Source organism: Eretmochelys imbricata, chromosome 2, assembly GCF_965152235.1.
Source record: "Eretmochelys imbricata isolate rEreImb1 chromosome 2, rEreImb1.hap1, whole genome shotgun sequence".
NCBI lineage: Eukaryota > Metazoa > Chordata > Testudines > Cheloniidae > Eretmochelys > Eretmochelys imbricata.
Window position 1 is genome coordinate 267,307,383 of NC_135573.1, and position 9,218 is coordinate 267,316,600.

General features: G+C 55.4%; 1 protein-coding gene across 3 annotated transcripts; it reads left to right on the plus strand.

The window, feature by feature from the left end:
* The first annotated feature begins 1,277 nt into the window (after positions 1-1,277).
* Positions 1,278-8,703, plus strand: LOC144260050 (zinc finger protein 783-like). 3 transcript variants are annotated; one of them, XM_077808556.1, is made up of 6 exons: positions 1,278-1,421; positions 3,050-3,439; positions 4,269-4,395; positions 4,879-4,992; positions 5,250-5,363; positions 5,684-8,703. In XM_077808556.1, exons 1-6 carry the CDS (start codon positions 1,398-1,400, stop codon positions 6,997-6,999), a joined length of 2,085 nt encoding a protein of 694 aa, XP_077664682.1. In that variant the 5' UTR covers positions 1,278-1,397; the 3' UTR covers positions 7,000-8,703. The 3 variants fall into 3 exon arrangements, with proteins under 3 accessions (XP_077664682.1, XP_077664684.1, XP_077664685.1); XM_077808558.1 differs by having other exon boundaries at positions 5,687-8,703; XM_077808559.1 differs by having other exon boundaries at positions 1,306-1,421; positions 2,658-3,439.
* Positions 8,704-9,218: the final 515 nt, after the last annotated feature.

The window sequence follows — 9,218 nt, forward strand, 5'->3', positions numbered from 1 at the left end:
TGGTAATCAAGTCCTGTATCAGCCACTACATTATCTTGCCCCAGACTGATTTCAGGCCTATAAATATCCTTTTAAAAAATTAGCACATGAGATTTCTTCCAGTCTTCTAGAACTTCCCCAGTGTTCCAAGACTTATTGAAAATCAACATTAATGGTCCAGCCGGCTCCTGGGCACTGTGCTTACAACCTAAATAAAGACAAACGGTGGGAGGGGAAACAGGCATGGAGTGGAGACTTGTGCAAGAGATCTCCCAGCAGGTTGGTGGCAGATAGAGACTAGAATCATGGTGTCCTGACTTCTTTTTCCATAGATTTAGCAGAATTTGATTTTTTTAAAAATAATTTTATAATGTCAATGTTCATTTTAAAGCCCCCCCCCCCCCAATACTTATTGATTTTAATGTTTCGCAGTTGTGAAAAGTTACGAGTAGTATCAGAGGGGCGGCCGTGTTAGTCTGGAGCTGTAAAAGCAGCAAAGAGTCCCATGGCACCTTATAGACTGACAGACATATTGGAGCATGAGCTTTCATGGGTGAATGCCCACTTTGTCAGATGCATGTAGTGGAAATTTCCAGAGGCAGGTAGTAAGTGTTTTCAAATCAATGTACATGTTCACAGTTGCGGGACATTGGGGAGGGGGAGGTCAGCCAACAATGATTTTACAACAGTCTAATTTGGGAGCCAAAGAGACAAAGCTTTATCACCGTTAAAACACCAACTGTCAACAAGTCCAAGTATACGAATAGGAACTCCCCTTCATTTAAAACCAAACTCTAATAAGTTCCCCGCAGCATTTGTCTCCTTTTGCCTGTCCGTGCACAGACAGATCGGAACATGGCCCCTAGGTTTCTGTGTAGGGTGAACTTGACCTGTCCCAACAAACATCGAATCCTTCCAAGCCGAAGAAGGGTCGCACTGGGCCAGGGCAATGGTCCACCCACCGCAGGGGCTTGCCCTGGGCCAGGGCCAGGGCCAGGGGCTTCAGAGGGAAGGAACACAACAGGCGATCAGCCCTCCCGCCACCCAGCCGCCCGCCTGCCCCGGCTCGGCACCGCGGCTAACAGGCCGCAGCAGCAGGTCCCCGGGCAAGTCCGGCTGCGAGACGCCGGAACCCCCCAGTCCCAGCGCCGCCGCCGCCGCCCCCCGCCGGGCTCCGGTCACACCCCACCCGCCGCCAGGGGCCGCTGCCGCCCCGCTCCCCGCCGGCCCCGCCCCGCCGCTCCCGGCCCCGGCAGCCAGGCCGCGGCTCCCTCCCTCCCTGCGGGCCGCGCTCGTTCTGCTCCGCCCGGCAGCGGGGCCGGCCCGTGGCGAGGCGGCGCCGGGACTCTGCCCAGCCCGCAGCGGGAGCGGGGCTCGGCCGGGCCGGGCCCGCGGGAGCAGCCCCGCCCGGGGGGGCCATGGCCGAGCGGGCCGCTGCCCAGGTAAGGGCCCGGCGGGCGGGGGAGCCTCGGGCCTCGGGAGCTGCTCCCAGCCCGGCCCGGGCTGCCCCGGGAGCGCGGTGCTGGCCGGGGTTGAGCCCCGGGGCGGGGGCGGCTCCGGCGGGGGCGGGGAGCAGGGACCCGCCCCCGCTCCCGCCAGCCCCGCTGGCTTGGGGCCCTCACGGGACATTGGCCGCTGGAGGGCTCGGGTTTGCCCAGGCTCTGGTCGGCCTGGGTCTTTGTCCCGCCCCGGGGAAGCCAGGAAGCGGCTGGGAGCCGAGCTGGGGCCGAAGGATTCAGGCTGCAGGGGGATGAGGGATCGGAGGTCCCGTCTACACCATCACCACAGTGGTTTTGTCCCCGTTTGCGACCCGAGTCTGAGCCAGTTGCGGCAAACACCCCTCAGCCGTGTCTCTGCCGCCCCTTTTCCACCCCACGGCCCTTTTCCATCCTCCCTAGGGAGCTTGTTTCCCTGCGGTCCGGGCTCCCCCAGGCACCTACCCGGGTGGCCGCGGGCTGTCGTGTCCCCAAAAGCCCAGAGCCGCAGAGCAGCATGTGGGGGCCGTGCGCTCTGGGGCGTCCTGGCAGCAGCCGCGTCAACCTGGTGGCGCAGGCCTGGCTGCCGGGTGTCGGTACCAGGGCTGTGGTGCTGGCCCATGCCACCCGCACACCTGCTCACAGAGTCTCTCGCCCTCAGCAGGGACCGAGCAGGGTTTTCTCACAGGGGGGCTGCTGCTGCAGCTCCAGCACTGAGCGCTCGGACGGGGCCTGTCTCTTCCTGCTCTCGGTTTTTCCCCAGCTCGGCTGCCTGGCGTGTGCTTGTCGGGAGCAGGGAAGAGGAGTAGGAGGAGATAGATATTGGCAGCACCAGAGCCTCCAGGCTTGTGTTACCCCCTGACTGGCCGTCCCCGGGCTCTACCACTCTTTCTACTTGAACAAAGGCTGGCCTGGGCCCTCTCCAGTACACCCATCTCGCTGGTTTTTCCAGGCTCCCTTCCACTCTGCTCCTCCCCCCCCGCGCACCTGTCATACTGCTCACGGTCAGGCTGTGCGGGAGATCATAGAATATCAGGGTGGGAAGGACCCTCAGGAGGTCATCTAGTCCAACCCCCTGCTCAAAGCAGGACCAATCCCCAATTAAATCATCCCAGCCAGGGCTTTGTCAAGCCTGACCTTAAAAACTTCTAAGGAAGGAGATTCCACCACCTCCCTAGGTAACGCATGGTTGGCTCTTTCCAGCGGTGAAAAATGTCACGCATGGAGCGCCACTCAGCTGAGTGGTAAGAGTCTCTGGTGTGGGATAGGCCTGGCATGTGTTCCCCAAGAACCTTCTCCACGTCTGTTTTGAAATGGCAGCGGAATTAGGTCACCTGGTGGAAGAAGCGTTCAGATCAGCAGGTGTAGCAAGTACGTCGGTGACGAGCCTGAGAAGTTTATATCGTTAGAGTCCCAAACCCACCAACATGAGGCTGACAGAGAAGGGTCTGTTGTCATTTTTGTTGTTGCATCTGGAAGGCAGCCGTAAAAGACTAACTCTCGAGCCCAGAGAGCATGGAACAGCCTGGAACACATGAGCGGGCCTTACGCCCTTTCTCTTTGTGGCCGATCTCTTCTTTTCTCCTTGCAAGCAGGCTCCGCAATGGGATGTCACAGCCGAGCAGCCAGTGCCTTTAACCCCCCCGACTGTCCCTGAGCATACTTCTGAGGCAGGAATGCAGCTGCCGCTGGAACAGACTGCCATGTGGCCAGAGGTAACTGTGGAGACGACCGTGGAGTCGCATGCCACGCGACTGTTGACGCTAGAGGGAAGAATGGGGATGGCGGAGAACAAACTAGTTGGCTGCGAGAGGACAGTGGTGGAGTTTGGGAACCAGCTGGAGAGTAAGTGGGCCGTGCTGGGAACTCTGATCCAGGAGTATGGGCTGCTGCAGAGGAGGCTGGAGAACATGGAGAACCTGCTGAAGAAAAAAGATGTCTGGATCCTAAAACTTCCCCCAGGCACCCAGGGAGAAGTCCCCAAGGTAACAATATCCCAGCTAGCACTGAGGGGCAGACGTAAAGCTGTCCCCTCTATTAGATGTCCACGGGGTGTGTAGCCCAGTGATATTCAGGTCTGTTACAAAATTGCTTGGGTAGATTGGGTGTACTGGTGCATAATGAAGCCCTGGTTGGGGCTCCTTAGCTCCGTTCTCCTGCTCCCCATCTACAGACCCATCTATAAGGGGGGAGAACTACAAGACACTCTGTCTTAAGCTAAGATGCTGTGACAGGCTCTCAGATCCGGAGAGAGTACAGGGAGCCATGGAGTGAGAACAGGAAATTAGCAAATGTAGTCTAGAGCTATCGATTTTAACGGTGGTCATCAAGTCTTAAGCTGCAGGTTCAGTACTACAGGTTTTCGTAGTATGCAACTGGTCAATGATCAGTTGAAGTGTCAGTCTTTGGTTTTATTACATCAATCGAACTATTGCAGGCTAAGGCATGAAGAGGGGGGTAAAGTCACGCTCAATCAGCAGTGGAAGGCTAGATGAAAGTAGTGGGTCCTGAGAAGGCAGGAGGGAGAATGCTTGGCATACGCACTGCTGGAAGCTTTCCAGATGTAAGGGCAGCATGAGAAGAGGCATAAAGGCAGAACCTGGAGAAGCTGACAGAGTGTTAAGAGGGAACTGGGCAGAGTACGGCCATGGGAGGGAGCGCTGGGGGTGCTGTGAGAGGCAGGGGTGAGCTGCGTCACGCTCTGAAGGTGATGACGACGGAGGTTTGTGCGACACTGTGCTGGGGAGGGGAGGTGCTGAATACTCTCCCCAGTGGGGGCAGGAGGTGCTGAGGCTGTGACGCTTGTGATTTCAGGTCCCTGTGAAGTTCGATGAGGTCTCGGGCTGTTTCTCCGGGCAGGAGTGGGGGGTTTTAGAGCAACGGCGGGAGGAGCTTCACAAGAACACAATGAGGAACAACTATGAGACGTTGATCTCGCTGGGTAAAGATGAGTTGAAAATTCCTTTAGTAACAGTCAGATCTCGGAAGTGCCAGATGCTGCTCAGTATATTGCTCAGGCTGTAGGCACCTGCTAGCCCTGCCTCTGGAAGACTCTGGTCTTACCCACAAGGAGGTAGGGAACCCCTCTTCCTGATCTCTCTCCCCATGCATGATGGGGGGTACCTAAAGCGTCTCCTGCAGGGCCCGTTTTGCTCCGCACTACTTGGCTGATCAGATTCGGGGAGCACTCCTGTGATCTGCTTACTGTTCCTGAGCCCAGACAAAGCGAGCCAGTCACACGTCAGACCTGTCGTTAAGAAAAGAGCAGCCACCCTATCATTTACTTCCAATGGTGCTGCCCATGGCCTCTGGTGATGGAAGGGGGTGGGTTTAAACTAGTTAAAGATTCTGTGGATTTGTAGGTGTGAACTCAGTGAATTATTAACCAAACCCTAATCCGCTTAATATCTTTTTCCATCTACAGACAATGCTGCTTCCACACCTGATGCTCAGGCCCGGATTGAACCCGGGGTAGAGCCTCGTGTCCAGGAACAGCAGGAATGTCAAAAAAGAGAAACCCCGCCGGATCCCAGCACAGGTGAGGAGGAACTGACCAGAGCATCTTGGAAGCAGCAAGAAGTCGTCGAGGGCAGGAAATTAACATGATTTTCCTGTGCTCTTGTAGTTGTTATCTCTTCTGATGAGTTCGATCAACATGTTCCTTCTCTGTGGGAGTTTTCGCCTTTCACATCTAGTGCTGGCGCCAGTCAGGTGTTGCCATCTGCCCTGAAATCCTCCCTAAAGGGTTCAGCGGGTGTGAGAGAAACCTAATGTCATTCTCCTTCCCGTGAACAGGATCTCCCATTTCTACTCCCAGCGATAGCTCATGGATTAAACAAGAGGAAACGCCGTGTGCTGAGAGTCACGGGGGCTTGGTGGAGAGAGAAATCCCTACAGATCCCATCAAGGGTGAGTTTACGTACACAGGAAATGCTTTGCCCGCAGAGGCAGAGAAGAGGGATGTTACTGGGCAGTGGAAGTAGATCACAGACTGGAGGAACAGAATGGGGGGGTGGGAAGGTGATAAATATGTAAGGACAAGGTAGCTATGGTGAAGCAGAATTGGGGTGGGTTATGATTATTCATTTGTATGGCTCCAGCAGTGTGCTAGGCACTCTGCAGACAGCCACCCTCTCCGCTCTCAACTTCCTGGGTTTTCCTGGTGAATGAGGAACGTCCTGGGATGAGGTTGCTGTTAAATCCTCTCTGGATTCCCTTTTATATTCCAGCAGATGAGTGGTGTCTTGAGGACAGTGCTGCCATCCCGGAACTTCCCAGGGGGGCGCAAGGAAGCTCAGAGGAGGATTTCCAGACACCTGCTGAGAGATGGAGCCACGGCAATCAGTGCAGCTCACTGACACAGCAGGGAAACCCTGCAGAAAGCAGCCTGGGCCAGCTCACTCCGTGTGGAGGAGACTTCAGCGGCCTTGCACCAGCCACTGATCAGGAGGAAAGTCACCCAGGAGAGGGACCGTATATATGCAATGAATGTGGGGAAAGCTTTGTCTGTAAGCAGTTGTTCGCAGCGCACCAGGGAGTCCACACACCAGGGGAAGTCTCCATTTCTCCAGCATGTGGAGAAGGCCTCACTCAGAAATCCAATCTCCTACATCCCCAGAGAAGCCAGGTCCTGGCAGGTGCAAAGCCCTACAAATGCTCTGAGGGCGAGATAAACTTTAGCCTCAAATCCAGCCTTCTCAAGCACCAGGTCAGTCACATGGGGTACACCTGCGCTAAGTGCAGGAAGAGCTTCAGGCTGAAGATAAGCCTCCTCGTCCACCAGCGACTCCACGCAGGGAAGGGTGAGGGCTCGCTGCTCTGTACGGACTGCGGGAAGAACTTCACCCACCCCTCGCAGCTGGTCCGGCACCAGCGGATCCACACTGGGGAGCGGCCCTACCAGTGCACCGACTGCGAGAAGAGCTTCACGGAGAAGTCCAAGCTCACCAACCACTACCGGACGCACACCGGGGAGCGGCCCTACGCCTGCGCCCAGTGCGGGAAGCGCTTCATCCGCAAGCACCACCTGCTGAAACACCAGCGCGTCCACACGGGCGAGCGGCCCTTCCAGTGCCCCGAGTGCGAGAAGAGCTTCACCCAGAAGTACTACCTGGTCGATCACCGGCGGCTGCACACGGGCGAGCGCCCCTTCCAGTGCCCCACCTGCCAGAAGAGCTTCACCGAGAAGTCCAAGCTCACCAGCCACTTCCGCATCCACACGGGAGAGCGGCCCTACCACTGCGGGGAGTGCGGGAAGCGCTTCACAGAGAAATCCCAGCTCACCAACCACTTCCGCATCCACACCGGGGAGCGGCCCTACGCCTGCGCCCAGTGCGACAAGTGCTTCATCCGCAAGCACCACCTGCTGAAACACCAGCGCGTGCACACGGGCGAGAGACTCCACCGCTGCCCCCAGTGCGAGAAGAGCTTCCGCTACAAACAGTCGCTGAACTGCCACCTGAAAATCCACCTGGGGGACCACTGCCCCGTGGGCAGCGCCCTGGCCCCCGAGCAACAGACCCCGGCTAGACCTCGTTGTTTATGAGAGAGACGGGGCAGGAGTCCCCGGGCTGGGAGCGCCTTGCAGGTTCTGACGTCATGTGACGTACAGGGAGGCTGGGATTCCCAATTCGACCTACAGGAGTGTGCAGTGTTGTCGTAGCTGTGTTGGTCCCAGGAATGAGAGAGACAAGGTGGGTGAGGGAATCTCCTTTTATGGGACCAACTTCTCTTGGTGAAGGAGACAAGCTTTCGTGCCCCCCCAGAGTTCTTCTTCAGATCAAGCTGGAAAGCTTGTCTCTTTCACCAAGAGGAGTTGGTCCGATAAGATATTTCCTCATCCACTGTGTCTCCCTGCAGGAGTTAGACATCCAACTCCGGGGCATCGCGTCCCCTGAGGCTGCTTGGAAAATCGCAGCCTAAAACAACCCACTAAATTCCTTAAACATCCAGCCTACAGCCGGCGCTGGATAACTGTTTTATAACTGTTGGCAGTTTCATGCTGCCATCCTGTAAGGGGTTTTTAATAAAACTACCTAGTTCTCACCTGGCACTTTTCATCAGTAGAGCCCAAAGTGCTTTCCAAATTTAAAATTATTTTAACACGTTCTAAATTTTGGGAGCCCAGCTGGAGAAGCCTTAAAGGAGCCTGATTTTCAGAAGGTGTCTGCTTGGCACTTGCTTAAAATCAGACCTCTTGAAGGCCCAATTGAAAACTGAGGGGGCCGCCCCAAATCATTTGTCACTGCTGAAGGACACAGGCCATGATGTGCAACTGACTCCTGTTTAAAGTCTCTTTGGTAATAAATATGAACTTTTTCCCCGGGGGGCTCTCAGGTTGGGAGGTGTTGCCAGCTATTCATTGGCTTGTGGATATTTGGAAGGGGTACGGGTTCCCCGTCACTGTTGTTCCATCTCCTTTTGCTGCCGCTCTGAGCCAGGAGAGTGAAGCACTAGACTAAAAAGCCTGGTGGTGTTGAAACACAGTGATCAGCACTCCTACCTACGGGCCAGAGGTGGAACGGGGGACTTCCTCCCCTCCCTGTTTGGAAGGGAAGGATTTTGCTGGGTGGAATGAAGCAGGCAGATGCACAGTCTAAGTCTGATGTGACAAGGTACTGAATGGTCTCCGGTCCTGTTGACTGCAATGGGAGTTGATGGCGCAGCTCAGCACTTTGTAGGATTAGGCCCACAGAGTGGAGAGCTTAAAAGCGAGAGGGACCAAGGGCCTGCATCGAGCAGCTTTATGGAGTAAAGAAAGCATGGAAGGGGCAGCCCTGTGGGCAGGGGGGATGGGGAGGAAGGTGGCAGTGAGTAGGAGAATGGAGCAAAGGGGACAGGGGGGAGGGATGGTGGGGGTGGGGGGAGAAAAGAGAGGTGATCCTCCCAGGAAGAGGGCAAAGCTAAAGAGCAGAGTCCCACAGCTCTTAGCTCAGTCTCTGATGAGGTAGAGCTTGATAGCAGGAGGCTCAGGCTTATTTGGGTTGGGGCCAGTGGAAAGGTGGTCACAATCCATTCGGATTCATAAATGAGGGGAGTGTCACTCTGGGTTGGTCAAGTAGATCATGGGTTCTGAGTACACTTCCCAGTAAACATCCTAAAGAGCTGCTGGGTTGGTGACAGTAAAACCTGGCAGGGAGTCTCCTGAATGATCCAAGCCATGCGGACAAGGAGGGTTTTCAAATACTGTTGTAAATATCAGTTTAATGAACATGGTGCCTCTAACTAAACGTCTTTCCCTTGGTTTCAAGTCAGGTGCAAGTCTGTGTTTTGTACCATACCGCTTTCTGCTGAGCTTTCCAGCATTTCCATTCGGCCACCTGTGTAACTTGCTTAATGAGCGCCACTAACCCAGCCCACCTCTGGTTTTTCTACTGGTTTATCTTCCACTCCCCGTGGCTGCTGCCACTCTAACCTCCTCCTGCTACAAGCTGAGTTTCACTAGCACTTTCCCAATGCTTGTCAGGTGAAAGACCCATTTTCAGGGTCAGGCCTATTAATTAACACACCCAGCATTGTGAGATCAGTAAATACGCCCATTGGACAGATGGGGAAACTGAGGCAGTGAGCGCTGAAGGCACTAGTCCAGGGCTGTCGTTATCAGTACTCCTGTTAGAGGTTTCAGAGGAGCAGCCGTGTTAGTCGGTATCCGCAAAAAGGAGAGGAGGACTTGTGGCACCTTACAGACTAACCAATTTATTTGAGCATAAGCTTTCGTGAGCTACAGCTCACTTCATCAGATGCATTCAGAGGTGTATGAAATGC

Bases quoted from the DNA above. Each gene is read 5' to 3' on its own strand.
- LOC144260050 (XM_077808556.1), top strand. From the start codon at position 1,398: ATGGCCGAGCGGGCCGCTGCCCAG. The intron at 1,422-3,049 runs GTAAGGGCCCGG...CCTTGCAAGCAG, and splicing joins CCGAGCGGGCCGCTGCCCAG to GCTCCGCAATGGGATGTCAC. The intron at 4,993-5,249 runs GTGAGGAGGAAC...TCCCGTGAACAG, and splicing joins CCCGCCGGATCCCAGCACAG to GATCTCCCATTTCTACTCCC.